Source organism: Orycteropus afer, unplaced genomic scaffold (assembly GCF_000298275.1).
Source record: "Orycteropus afer afer isolate SDZICR_OR568_19922 unplaced genomic scaffold, OryAfe1.0 scaffold00010, whole genome shotgun sequence".
In the NCBI taxonomy this organism is placed as follows: Eukaryota; Metazoa; Chordata; class Mammalia; order Tubulidentata; family Orycteropodidae; genus Orycteropus; species Orycteropus afer.
The window spans coordinates 22,214,171-22,237,378 of NW_006921597.1; the positions used below are offsets into that span (position 1 = coordinate 22,214,171).

General features: G+C 38.9%; 1 protein-coding gene across 1 annotated transcript in view; it reads left to right on the forward strand.

The window, feature by feature from the left end:
• Window positions 1-23,208, forward strand: part of VAV3 (vav guanine nucleotide exchange factor 3) — a 539,901-nt gene that overhangs the window by 248,698 nt on the left and 267,995 nt on the right. Inside the window, exons 3-6 of the mRNA XM_042782103.1 lie at window positions 3,652-3,710; window positions 6,631-6,696; window positions 16,324-16,432; window positions 21,719-21,811. Coding sequence (XP_042638037.1) covers window positions 3,652-3,710; window positions 6,631-6,696; window positions 16,324-16,432; window positions 21,719-21,811 — 327 coding nt within the window. The remainder of the gene's footprint in view (window positions 1-3,651; window positions 3,711-6,630; window positions 6,697-16,323; window positions 16,433-21,718; window positions 21,812-23,208) is intronic.

Consider the following 23,208-nt stretch of genomic DNA (forward strand, 5'->3'; position numbering starts at 1 on the left):
TCTTGTAAGGTTGGTCTGGTTTTAACAAATTCCCTTAGTTTCTGCTTATCTGGAAATCTCCTAATTTCACCATCATATCTGAGCAACAGTTTTGCCAGGTATATAATCCTTGGTTGAAAATTTTTCTCTTTCAAGGTTTTATATATACCACCCCATTGCCTTCTCACTTGCATGGTTTCTACTGAGAAATCAGAGCTTATTCTTACTGGCTGTCCTTTGTAAATAAGTTACTGTTTTTCCCATGCTGCTTTCAGGATTCTGTCTTTGTCTTTGGTTTTGGTGAATTTGATGATGTGTCTTGGTGATTTTCTTTTGGGGGTCTATCCTGTTTGGGGTTCATTGGACTTCCCAGAATGTATATATTCTCATCTTATATCAGGGAAATTATCCTCCAACAAATCTTTGACAATTTTCTGAGTGCTATTATTTTTCTCTTCCTGTTCTGGAATTCCAGTGGCATGTAGGTTATTCCTTTTGATGGTATCCCACATGAACCTTAGATGTTCTTCATTTTTTTTAAATTTTTTTTCTGATTTATCCCTTTCCAAAGAAGTATTCAGGTATTTGTCTTTAATCTCATTCATTCTGTCTTCTATTACATCAATTCTTTGCCCTTCCTATGTGTTACATATTTCTTACAATTTAGTATTAATCTTCTGGATTTCTATCTGTAGATTTAGAATCATTTCTAATATTTCATTTATTTTGTGATTTTGTTCTTGTATTTTCTTCCAAAATTCTTCTAGGGTTTTTTCTGTATTTTCTTTGGTCTGTCTCTCAATCCTTTGAAGATACCTAAATACATTCTTTTGAATTCCTTATCAAAGAGTTCCAATGCTGCTTCTTCCTCAGGGATGTGTTCTGGGTCTGTATCCTATTCCCTTGTTTCTACCACTTTATCTTGATTCTTTGTGTGGACTGTGATGATCTGTTGTCTCTGAGACATCGTGGTGTTGTTGTATTAAGATCTCTGTTAACTGTTGGTGAAGAGCAGCCAAGGGTGATTCAGGCACTTCTTGGTTGTTTTTTATCATTGGTCCATTGATGGAGAAGGAGGTGGTGTCTCTCAGTCAGTAAGTGAAGTTGCAGGAGGTGTGGGTGTAGTTGTGTCTTATGGGGACTGTTGCTGTCTCCCACTCAATTAGACAAAAATTACAACTGAATAACTGTCAAAAAACTAAAAGCATATGGACAAAAAAATACACCATGTAATCACACAGGAACAGTAACCAAAAAAAAAAAAAAAAAAAAAGAAAAAAAAAAAAAAAAAAAAAAAAAAAACAAACCTGCAGTATCTGGGTATAGGGTAATCAGTGAATAAAGATAGAGAATGAGAATAATGAAGAAAAAATGGGAAAAATGCAAAAAGTAAAACAAAAAACAGGGTTAACCATGAGAAAAAAAAAGAAAAAAAAAAGAAATTTGCAACCATGAACAGGGAAAAGAAAAAGAGCTGAAAGCTAGGACCTCGAGGGGAAGAATAAAGAATAATAGTAAAAAGAACAAATGTATTAATAATAATAGTAGTTTTAAAACAGACAAAAAGAAGCCAACTAAAAACGAGAAAAAAGAAAGAGAAAAGAAAAGATAAAGAAAAAAATCAGGTGAGGGTAGGGCAGGGCACCCAGGCTTTGCCTGAGAACACAGACTGAGATGGAGTTCCTTTGAGCCCAGAAGGTGGGTGGGAGTGTGGGTGGCCGCACCTCCATTCACCAAGGGGTGTGAGGTATAAGAGTAACAAGGGGAATGTCACACTTTTTCAGTCGTCCAGGTTTGGGGTGTCCTTGGGGTTACTGGCAAGCAGAACCTGTTCTTAAGCCCCTGGAATCTTGGAGAGCACTGTTTCTTTAAATATCCAAAGTGGTCAAGCTGCTTGTTAACATTCAAAATGGCTGTGCCCTCTGGACAGGCAAAAGTCCACAGCTCAGCCTGCCTTTCTCTTCCCTTGTTCTTTGTGTTTTATTCCCTAGCCACCAGAGCAGTCCCCCGTGCAGTCCCTGGCTAGCAGGCTGATTTTTAGGTTAATTCTTAGGTCCTACGACCACTCGGCACTCTCCAAAGTCTGTGCCGTGCTGTCAGGCTTGCTCAGGATCGCTGCTGGGATGCAGCTCCGTATGTCTCCTTTTTGGTATTTTCATGCAAGTTCTTCTGCTAGTTGGGGTTTAGTCTACTTCTGTATCCTTCCCTTCAAGGCTCAGGGGTCCAGAATTATCTTCTGTGTCTGTGTTAATTGGTTCCCCTTTTCTTTGTTGAAGAGGGTCTATGCAGTCTTTCTCCCTATTCCACCATCTTGAGCAGATGATCTTAAGTGTAAAATTTGAAGGAAGGGTAGAACTGGCAATTGCTGGTTCTAAAATAACAGCCAGCACATTTAGGTTCAGGTGCTGAAGACCTTTGACGATAAGGAGACTTTGAAACAGATACTCCAAATAAAACCCCAAACTCACTGCTGTCCGCTTGGATCTGACATAGCGACCCCTCCTTGGGTTTCTGAGGTGGTACCACTAGGGAAGTAGATTGTCCCATCTTCCTTCCGAGGAGTGGCTGGTGGGTTTGACCTGCCAACCTTCTCGTTAGCAGTCAGATGCCTTAGGCACTGTGCCACCAGAGCTCCTAATCAAGGATAATTTATGAAAAATTATTTCTGTCCTGAAAAGCACTCAGAATTAGAATAGGCAATTATCTTAAAGTTGATAATTATAAAAAATAGCTACCACTTAAATATTTTACAAGTATTAACTTATCTAATCCTTACAACAGTTCAGTAAAGAAGGGATATTATAAGGAGCTCTGGTGGTGTAGTGCGTAAAGCATTTGACTGATAACCAGAAGGCTGGTGGTTAAAACCCCTCAGCCATTCCTCAGAAGGAAGATGGGGCAATCTACTTCCATAGTGATACTGCCTCAGAAATCCAAGGAGAGGTCATTATGAGTCAGATACAACTCGGCGGCAGTGTGTTTGGATTTTATGTTTGTTATATTATAGGCATTATCCAGATGAAGAAACAGAAGCCCAGAGAGGTTAAGTAATTTACCTAAGGGTACATGGATGATGGTGGTAAAGCCAAGATTTGAATGTACATGAGTCTAGTGCAAGAGCCCACACTGATATACAGCAATACTGCCCATCATTTTGTGATGATGAAAATGTTTGCTGTCTGTGCTGTGCAGCGTGGTAACCACTAGTCACATGTGACTGTTGAACATTTGAAATGTGGCTAGTACCATTAAGGAACTGAATTTTTACTTTTATTCAGTTTTCATTAATTTAAATTTAAATAGCCTCATATAGCTAGTGGCTACTATGATGGAGAGTACAACTTTATAAGATCTTTCAGAACCTATAGACGTAGAAGATACGAGAGCTTTGGGATCAGCCAGTCTAACTCTTTGTTTTACTGATAAGGAAAGTACAATCCATATGGGTAAAGTAATCTGCTTCCAATCATAAAGTTAAAAAAGGGGCAAAACTGTAACCCAGGTGTAAGTACTTCCTAGTCAAGGCTCCTCCCACTGCATCTCTTTGGCATCTGCAAATTTACTTTTCTGCTGCCATTGTTAGCATTAGATGGGGAAACTAGGCTTTTGGGGGAAAAAGTAACTTACCTTTTCTGAAATGCATGTCCAATGAACACTTTCCTCTTTTCTCAGGTGATAGAAACACTATCGCGACTTTCTCGAACACCTATAGCGTTGGCTACGGGAATTAGGTAAGCTTGTTCTTCTATGGGTCATGTGACATGTTTAGTTCAATATAATGTTTTATTAATCAAATGGTTACTGTTTGCAAAGCACCATGAGTCCTGGGACCTTGTCTCACTTATGTAGATTGCCTGGTATATAGTTGCCTACTACATATTAGAAAATTATCGTGCAAATATGAACTTATGCACAGAGTTATATAGATATATTCATAGAGTAACTATATCAGGGTTTTGAACTGGTTTGAAATAGCTCAGTCATAGCTGACAGAAGTAAGGTCACCATACATATTGCTTTGCAACCAAATCCTTTGCATGTGCGATTTTGACCTAAGTAGGAAACAGGCAGTGATACCTCAATCAAAGATGGTGGCTGACCATGCCACTTGAAATATCTGTCAGTTGGCCATGGGACACTTTGAGTGGGATACTGATACCTTTTTCCTACTCAGGTCAAAATCTGACACGCAAGAGATTTGGTCACCATGCAACGCATATACCTGCCCTTTTTTCTGTTGGCCATGAATGAACCATTTTGAACTGGTTTGAAGTCCTGGTAATAACTATACATTGGTTAAACATTGTTCTCAGTTCACTAGTGACTATCACTGATATGATTCTTTCTTTAACTTCCTCCAGTGTTTCAGTACATAGGATTCATAAAGACAAACTCAAATGCTTAAGTAAATAAGTATTTTGAAAAATGTTACAGTACACTTGTTTCCTGTAGAGTGTTTTATTTCCATCAGAAGCTGTAATAATAACTCATAGCTTTTAGGAGTTGAAGAATAACAACACATGTAAAATGTTATGTTCACAAGAATGTGTATATTGAAAGTTTGGTGATGAAAGAAAAATTTGAAAGTTAGTGGGTTAAATAAATTATGTCATCTCTATGCAATGGAGTATTATGCAGCCAGTAAGCATGGAGACGGAGATATTGATTGGGGATATTTCTGTTCCAGATATTACATGTTCAAGTTAGATTCATCCATAAAGATGATTTATAGGTATCATCAGGAAATAAAGTTTCACGCGCCGCACAGCCAGATCTTATGGAAATGGAATAGATTTTGTTTTTTCCTTTTTCACTCAGGGTTTCATACTCCTGTCTCCAGCCATTATGTGGCTCTGTGATCCTCTGTCTTTTCCTCTGTTGCTTCCATTTTTCTCTGCCTGGCTTGCATTCAAATTCTAAGTGAGAAGATCTAAGCACTCCTTTAAGGACTAATCAGCACTGGCCAGGCTCCCCAGTCACTGAGTACAAAGCATAGTGACATCAGGGAGAGATAAACCGTGCAGCCTCTTTCTCAGAATGGGCCATGAATGTGGCAGCTTTCTACAGAAGCAGTCTGCAGACTGGATAAATATTCAGTGCTTCGTAATATATTCTTTATTACATATGTATCTTTCCGTGTCAGTACATATGTCTCCCTGTGCATACACAGCCCTTCTATTCACCCATGACTGATCTCTCCAAGGAGTGTATCTACCTAATGTAAGTGTTCAGCTCATATGCCTGTCTTTTGTTTGGCTGGAAGCCATAGGAGTGGGTTCAATTCCACTGTCTGACTCAGTTTTTATGTACTTATGTATTTTTAACTCTGAAAAGGGTATTTTTTATTTTCCTTTTTACCTGTATTTTCTACAATTGAGTTATAGTGTTATAGCCCTTAGGCACTGTGCCACCAGAACTCCTTCTAATGTTACATAGGTATGATGAAATATGTCTAAATTTTTTTAAAATTTGAAATATTGGCACTTTTCACACATGGCCATTTATTTGGAAAACATAGTTTCCTAAAATATCCTAAATATTAAATTAATTCTTAAACTTAAATGAAACTCTGCTTTTCAGTATAATTATTTAGTGATTATTTTGATGAATTCTTGTATAAGCTTTCATGAAACACATGACATGTTCTGTATATGTAAAGAAAGGGTAAAACTTTTGAGACTATCACAATTACTATGGTTTTTGTTAGGCATAAATTTTGGGCATATGTTGGTGTTACAAAAAAAGTCTATAGTAGCATGAGACTAACAAGGCAGCCAATAGATAGGATTAGGAGAAAATTTAGAGTCTAATTTTCTTTAAACAGGAGGCGAAGAAAATACCTTCTTTTGTCCCTGAGGTCTGGTTGACTCATTTGTCCACTAAATGAAATTAAAAGGTATAATTTAAACACCTTAAAGTTTGAGCAGAGTCATCAGGGTCAGTAATCATATGTAAAAGGCACAGTATTTCTGTCTGCTGATAATTTTCATCTATACTCATCAACTGAGTCATGGAAGGATGATTGCTACCACATTGTCATTTGGGTCAGATTCCATAGCTGAGAAGAGACAGTGCTGAAGGCCAGGGTGCCTGCACAGCTGCTTGTTCTTTGAATTGGAAAGCTGCAGTGGGATCACTGTAGGGACCCAGCTGGTATGTGGCAGGTGGGACATGAGATAAGCACATTTAAATGTCTCTGATTACAGACTAAGGAGCTCTGGTGGCACCGTGGTTAAGCCCCTGGCTGCTAACCAAAAAGTCACAGTTAGAACTCACCAGACACTCTACAGGAGAAAGATGAGGCAGTCTGCTTCCATAAAGGTTATAGCTTTGGAAACCCTATGGGGCAATTCTGCTGTGTTCTGGAAGGTCCCTGTGAGTTGGGATCGACTCGATGGCTGAGTTTTTTGGTTTTAATTGCACATGTGGCTGCAGTGAGCAGCGGTAATTACTGAGGATGACTTGGATTAGCAGGTAGTGGACCTCCCCAAGAGACTCCAGACACAGTTGCAGGACAGGCACTTTGCAGGGAGCCCTAGACATTATATTAGACATGGTGACTGATATGCAGGTCAGTTTATGTGTTTCTTGAGGTAAAGGCTCAGCCTGGCTTTTGCTCCCTTACCTATGTTTCTTCTTTTCCTCTCCTAGGCCCTTCCCGACGGAAGAAAGCATCAACGATGAAGACATCTACAAAGGCCTTCCTGACTTAATAGAGTATGTTGAGCATTTTCAGCAAAGCTAAACCACTGCCGTTTTCTTTATATGCCTTGTGGTGGTTTTTTTATTTTTTAAGTTTTTAATTGTGATTTGGGTGAACAGAGCAAATTTACTTTCCATACAGCAGCTCACATATACTTTGTCTCATGACATTGACTGTAATCTCCCACAGTGCAACAGCTCTCCTCCTGCTTCATCCCCATAGTTACGTCTTCCCTATATCGTTCCCTCCCAAGTGCACCTGGCCCCCGAGCTGTCTCCCGGTGCATACACAGCCCTTCTGTTCTCTCATGATTGATCTCTTCAAGGAGTCTATCTACCTAATGTAAGTGTTCAGCTCATATACCTGTATTTTGTTTGGCTGGAAGCCACAGGAGTAGGTTCAATTCCAGACCTGAAGGGCAGCTGGGGGCCATTGTCTCAGTGGTTCCATCAGGCTCTATTCGACCAGCAAACCTGGTGTCCCCCCCTCTTTTTTTTTTAATTTTAAGTTTTGTTCCACATTGTTTTCCTCTCTATCCAGAATCTCCTACATAGATCCCCCTCTGAGTGGTTGATAGTGGTAGCCAGGCACCATCTAGTTCTTCTCGTCTCATAGTCATGTAGGTTGAGGAACACATGGTGTACCAATTGCTTGGATTAATTGTTTCCATGGGTCTTTGGTTTTCTTCATTCTTTGCTCTGGATAAGGAGAGACCCATTGTTGCATCTAGATTGCTACTAGCAAGCTTCTAAGATCCCAGTCACTACTCACCAAAGTAGGATGTGGGAGAGTGATTTTGTGTAGTATGTTATGCCAGTTGAGCTTGATGTCCCCTGTGACTATGGTCCCAAGCTCATAGGCCAACTACTTACTCCCTCTGGGTAGCTGGCTGTGGCCAATAAGTGACTACAAACTTGTCCCTTGTCAGCTCTACTATATACCTGGGAATTCTTATAGAACTTAGCAGTACACTTACAGAAACATCATCTGCCAACCATATACATGGTCTTGGGCACACTCCCCCCTGCATAGATATGCATAATTGTTTAGCCTGTCCACCCATATATCCACCCATGTATCCATGTTTGCTTTGACTGACAATGTAGTACGAAAGGGCTCATCTTTGTTGCATTTTAGATTTTTAACTGTTGATGTTAAAATAAGCTTTCTAAAGTTGAAAACTAGTTTAATGATTCATACACATAAGAATTAACCTAAAGCTGGTCATCAGAAGCTTCACAAGGAAATATGCTTTGAATTTTTAGTTCTTATTGCATGTCCCACATTGAATCTATGAAGAGTAAAGATACATGCTGAAGTAATGTAAAATTTGGAAGCTTCTCAACGACCTATTGGAAGGAGTAGATAAAGCCATAATTAGACTATTAGGGAACAATTATAAGAACAATGTACTACTGGAGTTGTAGGGCAGATAGTACGTTTTTAAGTTTGAGGAAGGATAGGATCAGAGTGGGCTTGAGTTACTCAGGGATGCTTCATGAGGTGATATTTATTCTGAGCAGAGAATCCTTTTGGGTTTTATTAAATAGTCGGGAAAGGTAAAAGTTAAGTCCTTGCAACTGATTATCTTCTGCTGATTGAATGACTTATGCAGATTACAAATAAATATAAAACATGATCCTTAGCCCTCAAGGAACTGATAGTGTAGATCAGACATGTTTGCAAAGAATTATAATCAGAAATAAATTACATTTCAAGAGTGGTTCAGATCCTGTGAAAATTCATCCATTTGTCCATATCACACTATCGGTGCTCTGAGCTTTTTCTTGCTTTAGGGCCTTTACTCTTGCCGTTCCCTCAGATCATATGGACAGCTCCTCCACATTCAAGTATTTGTTCAAGTTTCCCTCAGCAGAAAGGTCTTCCTTGACAATCCTCTCTAAAATGACCACCACCTCTTTACCCTTCTCTGTATTTTTGTAGCTTTTCTTACTGCTTGAAACAGTCTTTCTTTGTCTCCTCCTTAGAAGATGAACTTTGTGAGGTCAGAGACTTTGTCTTGTTCCTGACTATAGTTCTGTAATGTCAGTGATTTGGACATAGAAGGTCTTCAATAAACATTTGTTTTCTGTATGAATAAGCCAAAGCTACATTAAATATCTTCTGTTTGCCAAGTACCATGCTTCAGGCTGAGCTATCTAGTCAGTTAATACCCACTGCCATTGAGTTGGTCCCGATTCATAGTGACCCTGTTGGGTTTCCAAGGCTGTAAACCTTTATGGAAGCAGACCACCTCATCTTTCTTCAGTGGAGTGGCTGGTAGCTTTGAACCACTGACCTTTAAGCTAATAGCCAAATGCCTTAATCACTATACCACTATAGCTCCTAGTCAGTTAATAACCAAACTCAAACCAAATTCGTTGCCGTTGAGTCAGTTCGACTCATAGCAATCCCTCCTTGGGGTTCCAAGGTGATATCTCTACGGAAGTAGAGTACCCAGTATTCCTTCTGAGGAGTGGCTGGTGGGTTTGAACTGCCAGCCTTCTGGTTAGCTGTCAAATACCTTAGGCACTACACCACCAAAACTCCTGTCTATGCTCAGCATTTACATGTACTATCTCATGCAATACTATAATGCTATAAAGTTGTTACTATTATCTTACTAATTTACACATGAGAAAACCAGATCTTAAAAGTTAAGTAACTACCTCCAGTAAGATGGAGGAATAGGCAGACCAGCTACACAGACCCTCTTCAACAAAGAAAAGATATATCAATTGGCACAGATACAGAAGATAATACTGAGCCCTGAGCTATGAATGGAACTATACAGAAGTGGATGAGGCACCAACTAGTGGAAAAACCTGAACAAAAATAGTCAGGTTTGATGGTCAGAGCAGTGGACTTTCAGCTACTCTGATGGGACCAACAGCCTGAATATTTCCTAGTGGTATTGGGACCTGAGAATTGGCCTAAAGATCAGCCCTGGTTGCCAAAGGCTGCAGGGATGACTGTGCTGGTGGCCTGTGACTAGGAAGGGAAACAGCAAGGAGGGAGACAACCTGAGCTGTGGACTATCTGCTGTCTGGAGGATACAGCCATTTTGAATGCTACAAGTGCCATCCATTTTGGACCAAGGGTGCAGCTATTTTGAATCTTTACAAGTGGTGGCTATTTTGGATTTTAAAGTGACAGCATTCTCCTTCAGATTCCAGGGACCTAAGAATAAGCTCTGTTTGCCAAGGATGGCAGGGATATACGGGAGGCTGACAATGGGAAGGGAGACAGGTGATGAGTGTTTAAGTGCTGCCAACTAGCAGATAGAGGAGCACAGCAGAGTACCCTGCTTACACGGATAACATACAAAGAAAAAGAAAATTGTAGGCAAGTCACTCCAACATTCAATCACCAATTAAATATAAACAGGAAAACATCGCAATGTCAGAGACAACACAATGTCTCTATTGTTGAGACAATAGAGCATCACAGTGCACACAAAGAAGCAAGATAAAGCAGGAGAAACAAGGGACAAGGATACAGACCCAAAACACATTCCTGAGGAAGACATAACATTGGAACTCCCTGATAAGGAATTTAAAAGAATCATATTTAGGTACCTTCAACAAACTGAGAGACAGATCAAGGAAAACACTGACAAAATTGAGGAAAACACAGAGAAAACCCTAGAACAATTTCAAAAGACAATGCAAGAACAAAATGACAAAATAAGTGAAAAATTAGAAATTATAAAAAATCTACCCATAGAAATCTACAAGATTAATACTAAATTTTCAGAAATAGATAAGACATTGAACAGGCAAAGGAGCAGAATTGAGTGAATGGAAGACAAAATTAGTGAGATTTGAAGGCAAATGCCTCGATACTTCTTTGGTAAGGAAACAATCAGAAAAAAGATAAAAACAAAATGAAGAGAGCCTAAGGTTCATGTGGGATACCATCAAAAGGAATAACCTAAATGCAATCAGAATTCCAGAACAGGAAGAGAAAAAGAAAAACACTGAGAAAATTGTTCAAGATTTGTTGGAAGCGAATTTTCCTGGTATGATGAAAGATGAGAATATCGCCATTCAAGAAGTCCAGTGAACCCCAAACAGGATAGACCTCAAAAGAAAATCACCAAGACATACCATCAAACTCACCAAAATCAAAGACAAAGAATCCTGAAGGCAGCCCAGGAAAAACTAAAGGTTACCTACAAGGGGCAACAGGAGCTCTGGTAGCATAGTGCCTAAGGCATTTGACTGCTAACCAGAAGGCTGGTGGTTCAAACTCGCCAGCCACTCCTCAGAAGGAAGACTGGGCAATCTACTTCCGTAGTGATACTGCCTCAGAAACCCAAGGAGGGGTCGCTATGAGTCAGGTCCAACTCGATGGCAAACAACAACAACAACACAAGGGGCAACCAGTAAGACTAAGCTTTGCTTTTTCAGCAGATACCATGCATGCAGGAAGACAGTGGGATGGCATGTATAAAACCCTGAAAGAGAAAAATTTCCAACCAAGAGTTATGTACCCAGCAAAACTGTCCCTCAAATATGATGGTGAAATTAATGACATTTCCAGATAAGCAGAAATTAAGGGAATTTTTAAAACCAGACCAACCTTATAAGAGATGCTAAAGGGAGTCCTTGGGACAGAGACACAACAACAACAAACAACAACTGACCATTAACACACATGATGGTATAACCCAGAAACCAACCCAACTATGGAAGTATACAAAGTAAATAAGCCTACAAGATTGTAAACAAGGAACCAGAGATACCAATTGACAAATGAAGACAACTACAAACCAAAAAGAGGGAAAATACTGTGTAGTTACAGAAGTAAATGATAGGGGAGTCAGGACAACTACAGGACAGAACGGACTGTTCTAAACTTGGGAAGAAAACTATAAGGGTAACCTCCAAGAAAAATGATAAACCTTCATGTGAAAATAAAAAAGAGAACCAGCACAAATATTTAGCAAATACTAAAACAATAGCAATGAAGGAAGTGATAATACGATCTATAAACAAAATGAGCTCAGCACAGAAAATTATATGGAACAAAGAAATCAACATCATGAAAAAGCACATAACAAAAATGACAGTATCAAATTCATATTTGTCGATAATTACATATCTGGCAAGGGACTTATCTCTAAGATTTGTAGAAAACTCCAACACCTCAACAGCAAAGGAATTAACAATCTAATTATAAAATGGGCAGAAGACATGAACAGACACTTCACCAAGGAGGATATTCAGGTGGCCAGCAAATACATGAAGAGATGTTCACGATCATTAGCTATCAGGGAGATGCAAATCAAAATAACGAGATACCATTTTACCCCAGCACTGATGGCAAGGTTCAACAAGACAGAAAATAATAAATGCTGGCAGGGATGTGGAGAGATTGGGACTCTCATATAGTGCTGGTGGGACTGTGAAATGATGCAACCACTGTGGAAAGCAGTATAGAGATTCCTTAGACAGCTGGAATTAAAGATACCATTTGACCCAGCAATCGCATTACTAGGTATATATCCTAGAGAGGTGAGAGCCAGGACAAGAACAGATATATGTGCACCCATGTTCATTGCAGCACTATTTATAATAGCAAAAATATAGAAACAACCTACATGGCCATCAGTGGAAGAGTTGATGACCAAACTGTGGTACATACACATAATGGAATGATATGTAGCACTAAAGAATAATGTGGAGTCTGCAAAACACTGCATAACATGGATGAACTTGGAGGACATTACACTGAGTGAAATAAGTCATTCACAGAAGGACAAATATAGTACTAGTTCATTGTTGTGGAGGGTCAAGGAAAGGTTTATATATGGAGGGAAACTTTCTTGGTTGCCAGGGGTGCGAGGGGAGAGGAGGGAACACAGCAAAAAATAATAAAATAAAAAAAAAAAAGCATTGACCCATGTGACTTTAGTTTTGTGTATTTCACTGTATATAAATTATAGTTCAATAAAGTGGATTTTTTAAAAAAAGTAACTTACTGAAGGTCATATCATAGATAGTAGGAGTCTTTGGATTTGAACACAGGCAGTTCTTATTCCAGGCTTCTAATCACTATGTTGCCTCCCACATGGACCCTGAAATGCTCCTCAGAGAGGTTTCATTTGAAGAACTAAGGAGATAAGTGCTGACTGGAGACACAGGGCTGGCTAGCCGCTCTTTCTGGAGTAGGGGGCATTTAGATAGGCTTTGAAAATCTTACATTTTAAGTCTCTTAAAAGAACATAAAGGAGCTCTGGTGATGCAGTGGTTCAGGCATTTGGCTCCTAACCAAAAGGTTGTTAGTTCAAACCCACCATCTGTTCCATTGAAGAAATATGAGGCAATTTGCTTTGTAAAGATTTACTGCCTTGGAAACCCAGTATGTCGCTATGAGTTGGAATTGACCTGATGGCAGTGAGTTTTGGTTTGTAGTAAGAACATAAGGAACTTTGATGGTATAGTGGTTAAAGCATTCAACTGCTAATGAAGGTCAGCAGTTCAAACCCATCAGCTGCTCCATGGGAGAATGATGAGGCAGCAGTCTGCTGCCACAAAGATTTACAACCTTGGAAACCTTATGGGGCAGTTCGGCTTTGTTTTATAAGGATGCTATGAGTCAGAATTGACTCAATGGCTGTCAGTACTTTGGTTTGGCTTAATTAGAACATTTCTTTTCCCCTTCCTAAAATCTTCCAAGAAATCAGTGATGCAAGATAGATTCTGATTGTTTCAGTGACTTGGCTACAACCTTCATAAAGTAATCATAAGATTATCAGTAATGTAATTGATTTTCTTGAAGTATTAGGAAGAATATATTGTTTCTGTCATTTATATCTACTTATTTTTACAGCCTTCCTCTATCCTGCTCTGCTTACCAGTTTTTGTAGGCAGAGTTAATGTCCCTGTAAATTCTGTGAGATTTAGTCCTAGCTAAGGTTGGAGAAAACCTTGGGATCCTGAACTAGCCTGCTTTGAGATGCCAGCTTGTGTTCTATGAGACACAGTCTGCTTCAACACCTAATCTCCATAGATAGTGTTAATCCTGAAAATTCTTGCTTTGAGTTTTCTGTGAAAAATTGCTTTTAAGTCTTAGCTTTGTCTTTGGGCTCTTATGTAATTAGCTTTAGGGTAGGAATTCACCCATAGGGAAGCTCCTTTGACTTTCCCTCTAACCAGCTCCCCACTGCAGGCAGGGTTTTGAAGAGAGTCACTTGGTCCTTAGTTTGAGAGAAACAGATATGAGAAAGAGTGGAGAAAGGTGTGAGATGGCAATATTAGGGCCCTGAACCAGTTCTTACTGGTTCAGTCATGCCTGATGAAGCAAAACTGGAATGGACCTTAATTTGTAAAGTATGGGTGAGCTGGAATAGTAACCAGAACAGGAAGAATTATGGGTTAACACCCTGCTAGAAATTTAATCTCCCTCTTAGAAAACAAGGGCAGTATGCATGTCACATAGCAACCAAATCTCTTGACTGGCAGAGTCAGAGACAATGGTGTCCTGCTCAGAGATGGCAGCCATCTGTGCTGCTCTGAATATGTGTGTGTCTCCACAGTCTTGGCAGTAGTCCAGTCTCCCACATCAGGCTCCTGAAAGAGCTCTCTTATGACTCTTCCAAGTCTCCCATTCCAGAGCTTCCACCTGTAATCATTCCTGTATTGGTTCTTATTCTGCTTCACCAAAATATTAAACTTTAATTGGTTCTGATTTAGGTTCTGTTCTGATTTTAGATTTCTGTTCTGTTTTAGTTTCTTTAGCCATGATTGAACTGGTTTGAAGCCTTGGGTAAAACATATAGGCCAAGTGACCAATTTTCTCCTACTTTTATTGTCAGAGGTCAGACATGCCCATATGTAGCTATTGGAGAGAAGAAAACTAATATAGATTGTTGATGTATTGAACATTTGAATACTATCACAACTTCTTTTCCTGTTCCATTTGATGCAAATGAGTTTCGACCAAACTATTTGTAAGAAAAGTAGCTTTAGTATGAGATTGAGTGGCAAAACAAAATATGTTATAGCCCAGTCTTGGTGTGTATTAGAAATATCTCTAAATAATACTTGGCAGCACTCATAGGCAACCTTGTGATTACACCTACTTTGAAAAATGCTCCAGCTTGTGGAGCGACGTTTATAACTACAGTGCTTCTATTTTTATGGGACCTTTGGTGGTGTAGTGCCTAAGGCATTTGACTGCTAACCCAAAAGCTGGTAGTTCCAACCCACCAGCCACTCCTCAGAAGGAAGATTGGGCAATCTACTTCCGTAGTGATACCACCTCAGAAACCCAAGGAAGGATCACTATAAGTCGGGAATGACTCGACGGCAGTGAGTTTGGTTTGAGTTTATTTTTGTATGTATCACCTATAATGATCTATCTGCACAGGCCCAGGAGGGATACTAAGATCTGGCAGGGCTGAAGGAATTGAATTTCCCTCTCAGAAAAGTTTAATGCTTCTTTCCAACATAGCTAAATTGATTTCATCTCAATTGTTGGATACTATTAATTAATTGAAGGTATTTGTGGCATCTTGAACTGAAAGGAAAAACCTAAAAATAGTAATATAACATGGAATGGATAGAACAGTTGGTTCCACCTTGACTGAAGGTTTATAGTCTCTTATGAGGGCCTTCAGAACGATGTACCAGTTGGTCATCGTTAACTGCCTGTCAAACCAAAACCAAACAAAATTCGCTGCTGTTGAGTTGATTCCAACTCATAGCAACCCCTTTGGGTTTTTGAGGCAGTAAATCTTTACATAAGTAGATTGCTCAGTCTTCCTTCCATGGAGTAGCTGGTGGGTTTGAACCACCAACCTTCTGGTTAGCAGTCAAAAGCCTTGCGCACTACGTCATCAGAGCTGAAAGTTTAAAAACAAGGATGGTTTTCAGTTGCCAAGAGACCAGCAGAAGATTGTCATTGATTTTTAAAATAATTTTTTGTTTTGGGCCTTTTTTTAAATTAAAATACAGACAAAAGTAGAGTCTGGTTTATAAGGATCTCTGGGTGCCCTCTGAATGGGCTTGAAGGAGCACACTTTGAAAACTGCTGGATTCAATATTGATAATAATAGCCCTGCTGTTCCTGATGCTTTTAAAAGGCCATTTATGATGTTAGATCCTGTCCTGGCATCTCTATACAATACTCTTTACTGCAGATGATGAAACTGAGGCCTTGAAACATAAAAAAAATGGGAGGCATTGTGATAGAGTGATTAAAACAGAGTGTAAGACAGACTTGCTTTTAAATCAGGGCTCTGCCATTTACTAACTGTTTTTATCTTTGGTAAGCCAAATAAACTTTTGGTCTCTCAACTTTCTTATCTTTACAATGGGTCAAATAATAATGCCCACCAAGCTGGCCAAATTGAATGAGATCGTATATGCAGAGTGGTCAGTTATGTGCTTTATACATAGTACATGCTCAGTACATATTAGCTGTCACTGCTATCAGTGTTGGAGTCTCTTCTTTCTGTTGTTTTTTGTCATTTCTGTCATAGGAGGAACAGGACTGTCCTATAAAGCTTTTGATTCTTACCATTTTATTTCCTGTATTTTCTTTTCTACTAAAATCCAATGCAATATTTCTAGCTATTGCTCTTTTTTTTTGCATAATAGAAAGTGACCCTTAAATTATGCCTTTGGTTTTAGTGAAACCTGTGCAGAAGATGAAGAAGGCCTCTATGACTGTGTGTACGGGGAGGATGAAGGTGGAGAAGTCTACGAGGACTTAATGAAGGCAGAGGAAGCACATCAACCTGTATGCCTTTCATTTGCCTTATTGTAAAGTTACTGAAAATATTGTATTAGGAAAAATATTATTAGGAACACTAATGAATACAATTATGTAACCACTCCTGGAATAGTTTCTTTCTTCTTCTTTTTTTTTTTTTAAACTTTTAATCTTTTGCTTGGTTAGGAACTGATATACTTGTTATCGCACTTGGAGACACATAAACAAGGCATCTTACAGTTTAAAACAAACATGGGGAATCTTTTTTGTCTAATCCTTTCATTTTACTAGTGAAGAAATCAAGGCTGATAAATGACATGCCACTCAGCTAAATGAAGGCAATGTGGCAACAGAATATAATTTCAGGGAATCATGAAATTATATTGTTATGAAAGGAAATCTTCTTTTACAAGGCAGATAATTTTTTTTTAAATTAAATTTAGTGTAGGAGATAAAATATGTTAGAGAACATTTCTTCATATCTGTCAGGTGTTGCTATGAGGTACTTTTTCTTTTGTTCCATTATGAGTCTCCTTGATTTTTTTTTTTAATTATTTTATAAAATTTTATAAACTTTGATTCAGATATTGTCATATCCATTATATGCCTAGAAAGCTTTATCTGCCATTGAAATAACAGTTAGGAGGAATTAGTATGAATTATTTTCCCATCTGTAATTTGAAACAACAACAAAAACAAAATCAGTTGCTTAGCATAATCTTTTTTATACTAAAGACTATTGCTCATCAACTGGGTGGTGATTTCTCTCTCTTCAGTGCTTTGATGAGTTTGCTCAACTCCCTCTGTGCTCTAACCTTTAATAAAGGCTGGCGGATTGTTTGCTGCCCCCATTGGGGAGCCGGAGCTTCTTTGGTGCAGAAACAAGTTACCTCGCTTGCATATAGTAAATGTAAGGGGAGTGTACTTAAACCCACTGTAGCTGACAGACCACCTCTGGCAGCATTTTAAGAACACTTAAGTGATAGAGTATTATCTGGACCCCTGTAATTGTCAACCACTATGGGTGCCAGTGGGAGCTCTGGTAGCGTAGTGCCTAAGGCACTTGACTGCTAACCAGAAGGCTGGCAGTTCAAACCCACTAGCCACTCCTCAGAAGGAAGATGGGGCAATCTACTTCCATAGTGATACTGCCTCAGAAATCCAAGGAGGGGTCACTGTGAGTCAGGTCTGACTCAACGGCACATAACAACAACAACATGGTTGCCAGCCAGTAGCAGTCTTCTTCAGTGTCTTTCCTGAGAATATTCTTCACTCAGCTTCTAGCACTGGATTGTTTACGTGGGATAGGGTTAACCCTAATACTAACTTAGCTTTATCGGGCCCTTCTTGTGTACCTGGCAAGGTGCTAAGTACTTTACAGGGGTTATCTCATCCAAAACGACTTGAGGTTGGTTTTGTAATGATTTGTTTTACAGATGAGCAAATTCAGTCACAGAGAATCTGAGTAACTTGTTCAAAATCACAGATGTAATAATAGCAAGTCTGGCACTTGATTCCAAATCCATCTGGCCCATAAACCTTTGCTCTTCGTTTTATGCTCTAAGAGCTCCAGTCTTAAACACTTCAGGTAAAAGGCCAGACACCAAGATGTTAATTCTTAAAAAAATTTAAAGATTTTTTCTTAACAAATATATCTTGATTATTTTTGCATTAATTCTATAGCACTTATAAGGTATGTTGTTGTTGTTAGGTGCTGTCGATTTGGCTCCAACTCATAGCATCCCTGTGTACAACAGAACAAAACACTGCTTGGTCCTGAGCCAGCCTCATAATCCTTGCTATTATACCTGAGTCTACAGCTACAGCCACAGTGTCAGTCCACCTCATTGAGGGTCTTTCCCTTTTTATCTGACCCTCCACTTTACCAAGCCTGATATCCTTCTCCAGGGAATGGTCCCTTCTGACATAACCAAAGTAGATGAGATGAAGTCTGGACGTTCTCGCTTCCAAGGAGAATTCTGGCTGTACTTCTTCCAGGACAGATTTGTTCATTCTTCTCTCAGTCCATGGTACTTTCAATATTCTTCACCAACACCACAACTCAAAAGCATGAGCTCTTTTACACTCTTCTTTATTCATTGTAGAGATTTCATGTGCATGTGAAGTGACTGAAAATACCATGGCATCTTAGTCTGCAAAGAGACATCTTTGCTCTTCAGTACTTTTAAAGAGGTCTTTTGCAGCAGATTTTTCCAGTGCAATATGTCATCTGATTTCTTGACTGCTGCTTCCATTGGTGTTGATTGTGGAACCAAGTAATATGAAATCTTTCTTTGACAACTTCAATCTTCTCTCCATTTATTGTGATGCTGCTCATTGGTCCAGTTGTGAGGATTTTCATTTTCTTTATGTTGAGGTGTAATCCATATAAATATAAAGACTGTAGTCTTTAATCTTCATCAATAAGTGCTTCAAATCATCTTCACTTCGAGCAAGCAAGATTGTGCTGTCTGAATATCACAGGTTATTAATGAGTCTTCCTCTGACCTGGATGCTGTGTTCTTCATAGAGTCCAGCTTCTTGGATTATTTGCTCAGCATACAGATTCATTAAGTATTGTGAAAGGATACAATCCTGTGCACACCCTTCCTGATGTTAAACCACACAGTATCCTTTTGTTCTGTTTGAACAACAGCCTCCTGGTCTACATCCAGGTTCCTTATGAGTACAATGAATTGTTCTGGAATTCTTATTCTTCTTGATGTTATCCATAATTTGTTACAATCCATGGAATTGAATGCTTTTGGGTAGTCAATAAAACACAATAAGTATCTTTCTTTCTTTGAACCAAGATTCATCTGATATCAGCAATGATATCCCTTGTTCCATGTCCTCTTCTGAATCCAGCTTACATTTCTGGAAGTTCTCTGTCAATATACTGCTGCAACTGTTTTTGAATTATCTTCAGCAAGGTTTTACTTGAGTGTGATATTAATGATATTGTTTGATAAGTTCCACATTCTGTGGGATCACTATTCTTTAGAATGGGTACAATATGGATTTCTTCCAGTCTGTTGGCCAGGTAGCTGTCTTCCACATTTCTTGGCATAGATGAGTAAGTACCTCCAGTGTGGAATCCATTTGTTGAAACATCTCAGTGGGGTTGTCATTCCTGGAGCCTTGATTTTCACCAGCTCCTTCAGTGCAGCTTCAACTTCTTCCTTCAATACCATTGATTCTTGAGCATATGCCACCTCCTGAAATAGATGAACATTGACTAATTCTATTTGGTACAGTGACTCTGTGTATTCCTTCCATCTTCTTTTCATGTTTGCTGCATCATTCAGTGGGAGTTCTGATGGTGCATTGTTCAGTATTTTGCCCAGAGAATCTTTCAATATCACAACTTGAGGCTTGCAATTTTTCATCAGTTCTGTCAGCTTGAGAAATGCTGAGCATGTTCTTCCCTTTTGATTTTCTAACTCCAGGTCTTTGCACATTTCATTATAATAATTGTCCTCTCGAGCTGCTGTTTGAAATCTTCTGTTCAACTCTTTTATCTTGTTATTTCTTCTATTTGCTTTAGCTACTCTCCATTCAAGGGCAAGTTTCAGAGTCTCTTCTGACATCCATTTCGGTCTTTTCTTCCTTTCCTGTCTTTTTAATCACCTTTTGCTTTCCTCATGTATAATGTTCTTGATGTCATCTCACAATTCGTCTGTTTTTGGCCATTGGTGTTCAATGCGTCAAATCTGTTCTTCAGATGATCTCTAAATTCAGGGGAGATATAATCAAGGTCATATTTGGATTCTTGTGGACTTGTTTTTATATTCTTCAGCTTCAACTTGAACTTGCATATGAGAAAAATTGATGGTCTGTGCCATAGTCAGCTTCTGGCCTTGTTTTGGCTAAAGATACTGAGTGTCTCCATCTTTTCTTTCTACAGATGTAGTTGATCTGATTCCTGTGTATTCCATCTGGTGAGGTCCACATGTATAGCCAACATTTATTTTTCAACATTGTTGAAAAAAAGGTATTTGCAGTGAATAAGACATTTGTCTTGCAGAATTCTGTCATGTGATCTCTGGCATCATTTCTATCACCAAGGCCATATTTTCCAATGACTGGTGATTCTTCTTTGTTTCCCACTTTCACATTACAATCACCAATAATAATCAATACATCTTGAGTGCATGTTTGGTCAATTTCAGATTGCAAAGTTTGGTAAAAATCTTCAATTTCCTCATCTTTGGCTTTAATGGTTGGTACCTAAACTTGAATAATAATCATATTCACTGGTCTTCCTTGTAGGCATATGTGTATTATGCTGTCACTGACAGCATTGTACTTCAGGACAGATCTTGAAACATTCTTTGTGATGATGAATACCATGCCATTCCTCTTTAATTTGTTGTTCCTGGCATAGTAGATCATATGGTTTGTCTGATTCAAAATGGCCAAAACCTGCCCACTTCAGCTCACTAATGCCTAGGATACAAATCTGTTTGTGTTCCATTTCATTTTTTACAACTTCCAATTTTCCTAGATTCCTTCTTGGTACATTCTTTGTTCTGATTAGTAATGGATGTTTGCAGCTTTTTCTTCTTATTTTGTGTTGTGCCCCATCAGCTAATGGAGGTCCTTAAAGCTTTACTCCATCCACATCTTTAAAGTTAACTCTTTTTTAAGGAGGCAGATCTTCCCTGAGTTGTATTTTGGGTGCCTTCTGACCTGAGGGGCTCATCTTTTGGCACTATATAAGACAGCGTTCCAAGGATATTCATCAGGTTTTGCAGTAATATATCAGGCACTTTTTCATGCTGTTCATAAGGTTTTTACCTGTCAACACTTTGAGAAGTGGATAGTCCTTTCCTTCTTTTGCATCTGTCTTAGTCTGGAAGCTCTGCTGATACCTGTCCATGATGGGTGACCATGCTGGCATTTGAAACACTGGTGGCATAGCCACCTTACAGCAATATGCAAACCACCACAGTACGACAAACTGACAGATAAGTGGTGTAAAGTATGCTCTACAGTAAAGACTTTATTACCACATTTGTAGTGTCTCCAGATTCATTAATATTATAATGAAGGAGATACTTTAATTTAAGGAGAGTGTTTATACTCAGAAGCTTAATTTTAATCACTAAAATGTTTTCATTTATGTTGTTCAAAATAATAAAAAAAGATACTTCAAATATGCAATGAAATATCTTTCAGTTATGTGCTTTATGAGAGCAAAAAATTTAAGAAAATCAACAATTTTGATCTGTTTCTGTTTACTACCAAGTAGTAATGTGATTAATACATTTATTTGATTAAATAATTTTAATTAGATGATTCTAATTGCAGAAATGTCCAGAAAATGATATAAGAAGTTGTTGCCTAGCAGAAATTAAGCAGACAGAAGAAAAATATACAGAAACTTTGGAGTCAATAGAGAAAGTAAGTCTTCAACTATTATTTTTGATACCCAGTCCTGCTTTAATTGTCAATATATTAGGCCTGATATTTTCACTCCTCTGTGTGTGTGTGTGTGTGTGTATGTATGTATGTTACAGATTTATGCATTCTACAACTACTTTCTTTTCTTTTCTTTTTTTTTTTTTTGTCTGGAAGGCACTGTTTTAGAGTTTGGGGATGTATCAGTAAATACAAAAAGCTCTAGTTCTTATTGCGCTCACATGCTCATGGAAGGTTTAGTATGTAAGCAAATAAAAATACAATTTGTCAGTGGTAAAGAGTGCTCTGTATAAAAGTGAAGCAGGGGAATATTATAGAGTCATGAGGGGCTGGTATTGTATACAGAGTGATAAAGGAAGGCCTCAGCGATACAATCTTGTCTAAGCAGATAGCTGAGTGAATTGAGGGAGCTAGCTGCAGGTATCCCTGGGAAGAAAATTCCTGGCAGGAAGGGCCTCCAATGAGAAAGTTTATAGCATGCCTGAAGGAAGCATCATCAGGTGGGTGTGCTGGAGCAGAGTGAATGGAGAGGTGAAGTCAGAGGTGGCTGGCCACCTGTTCCCATAGAGTTGTTGGGAAGCTAGAGTATTTTGAGCAGAAGTGCTGTGACCTGATTTAAGGTTTTAATGACACACTCTGGATTGTGTAAGGCAAGAGTGAAAACTGGAAAGCTAAGACCCTATTGCAGTAATCCAGGTGACAGATAATGTGGTATCAGTTGAGACAGTGAGATCAGATTCTGAAATAATTTTGAAAATAGAGCTGATGGGATTTGGTGGTAAGATTCGTTGTATCTGCCTACTGTGGAGTTGGGGCATTGAAGAGAAAGATGTCTGCTAGGATTTTGGCATTAGCAACTATGTGAATGGTGAAGAGGATTACTGAGACAGGGAAAGACAGACAAGGGGATGTGGGAATCATGACCCTGTTAGGTGAAGTTCTCCACCACTCTGAGCCTCATGTAAGCTACCACCCACCTGCCAGTGGAGGCTGATGGGTCGCTATTATGCTGAACAGGTTCAGCAGAGCTTCAAGACTAGGACAGACTAGGGAGAAAGACCCGGCAACCTTCTAAAAACTAGCCAGTGAAAATCCTGTGTATCAAACTGTCTAATCCATCACTGATCATGGGCAGCATTTGTTTTGTTTTGTATGGGATCGGTAGGAGGAGGGGGCTGAATGATTAACAGCTAACAGTAACAGCAGCATCAGACTTCTAAGTGGAGACCTCTAGGTGGACTTAAAAGGAGAGAGTTAGATATATGAGTCTGTAAAGATTAGATTGAAATAACGATTGGGCCATTATCATAAATGTGGAGAAGGTTGAGGCCTCACCTGGGGAGTACCAAAATGAGAGATTAAGGAAAGAAGAGCAAGGA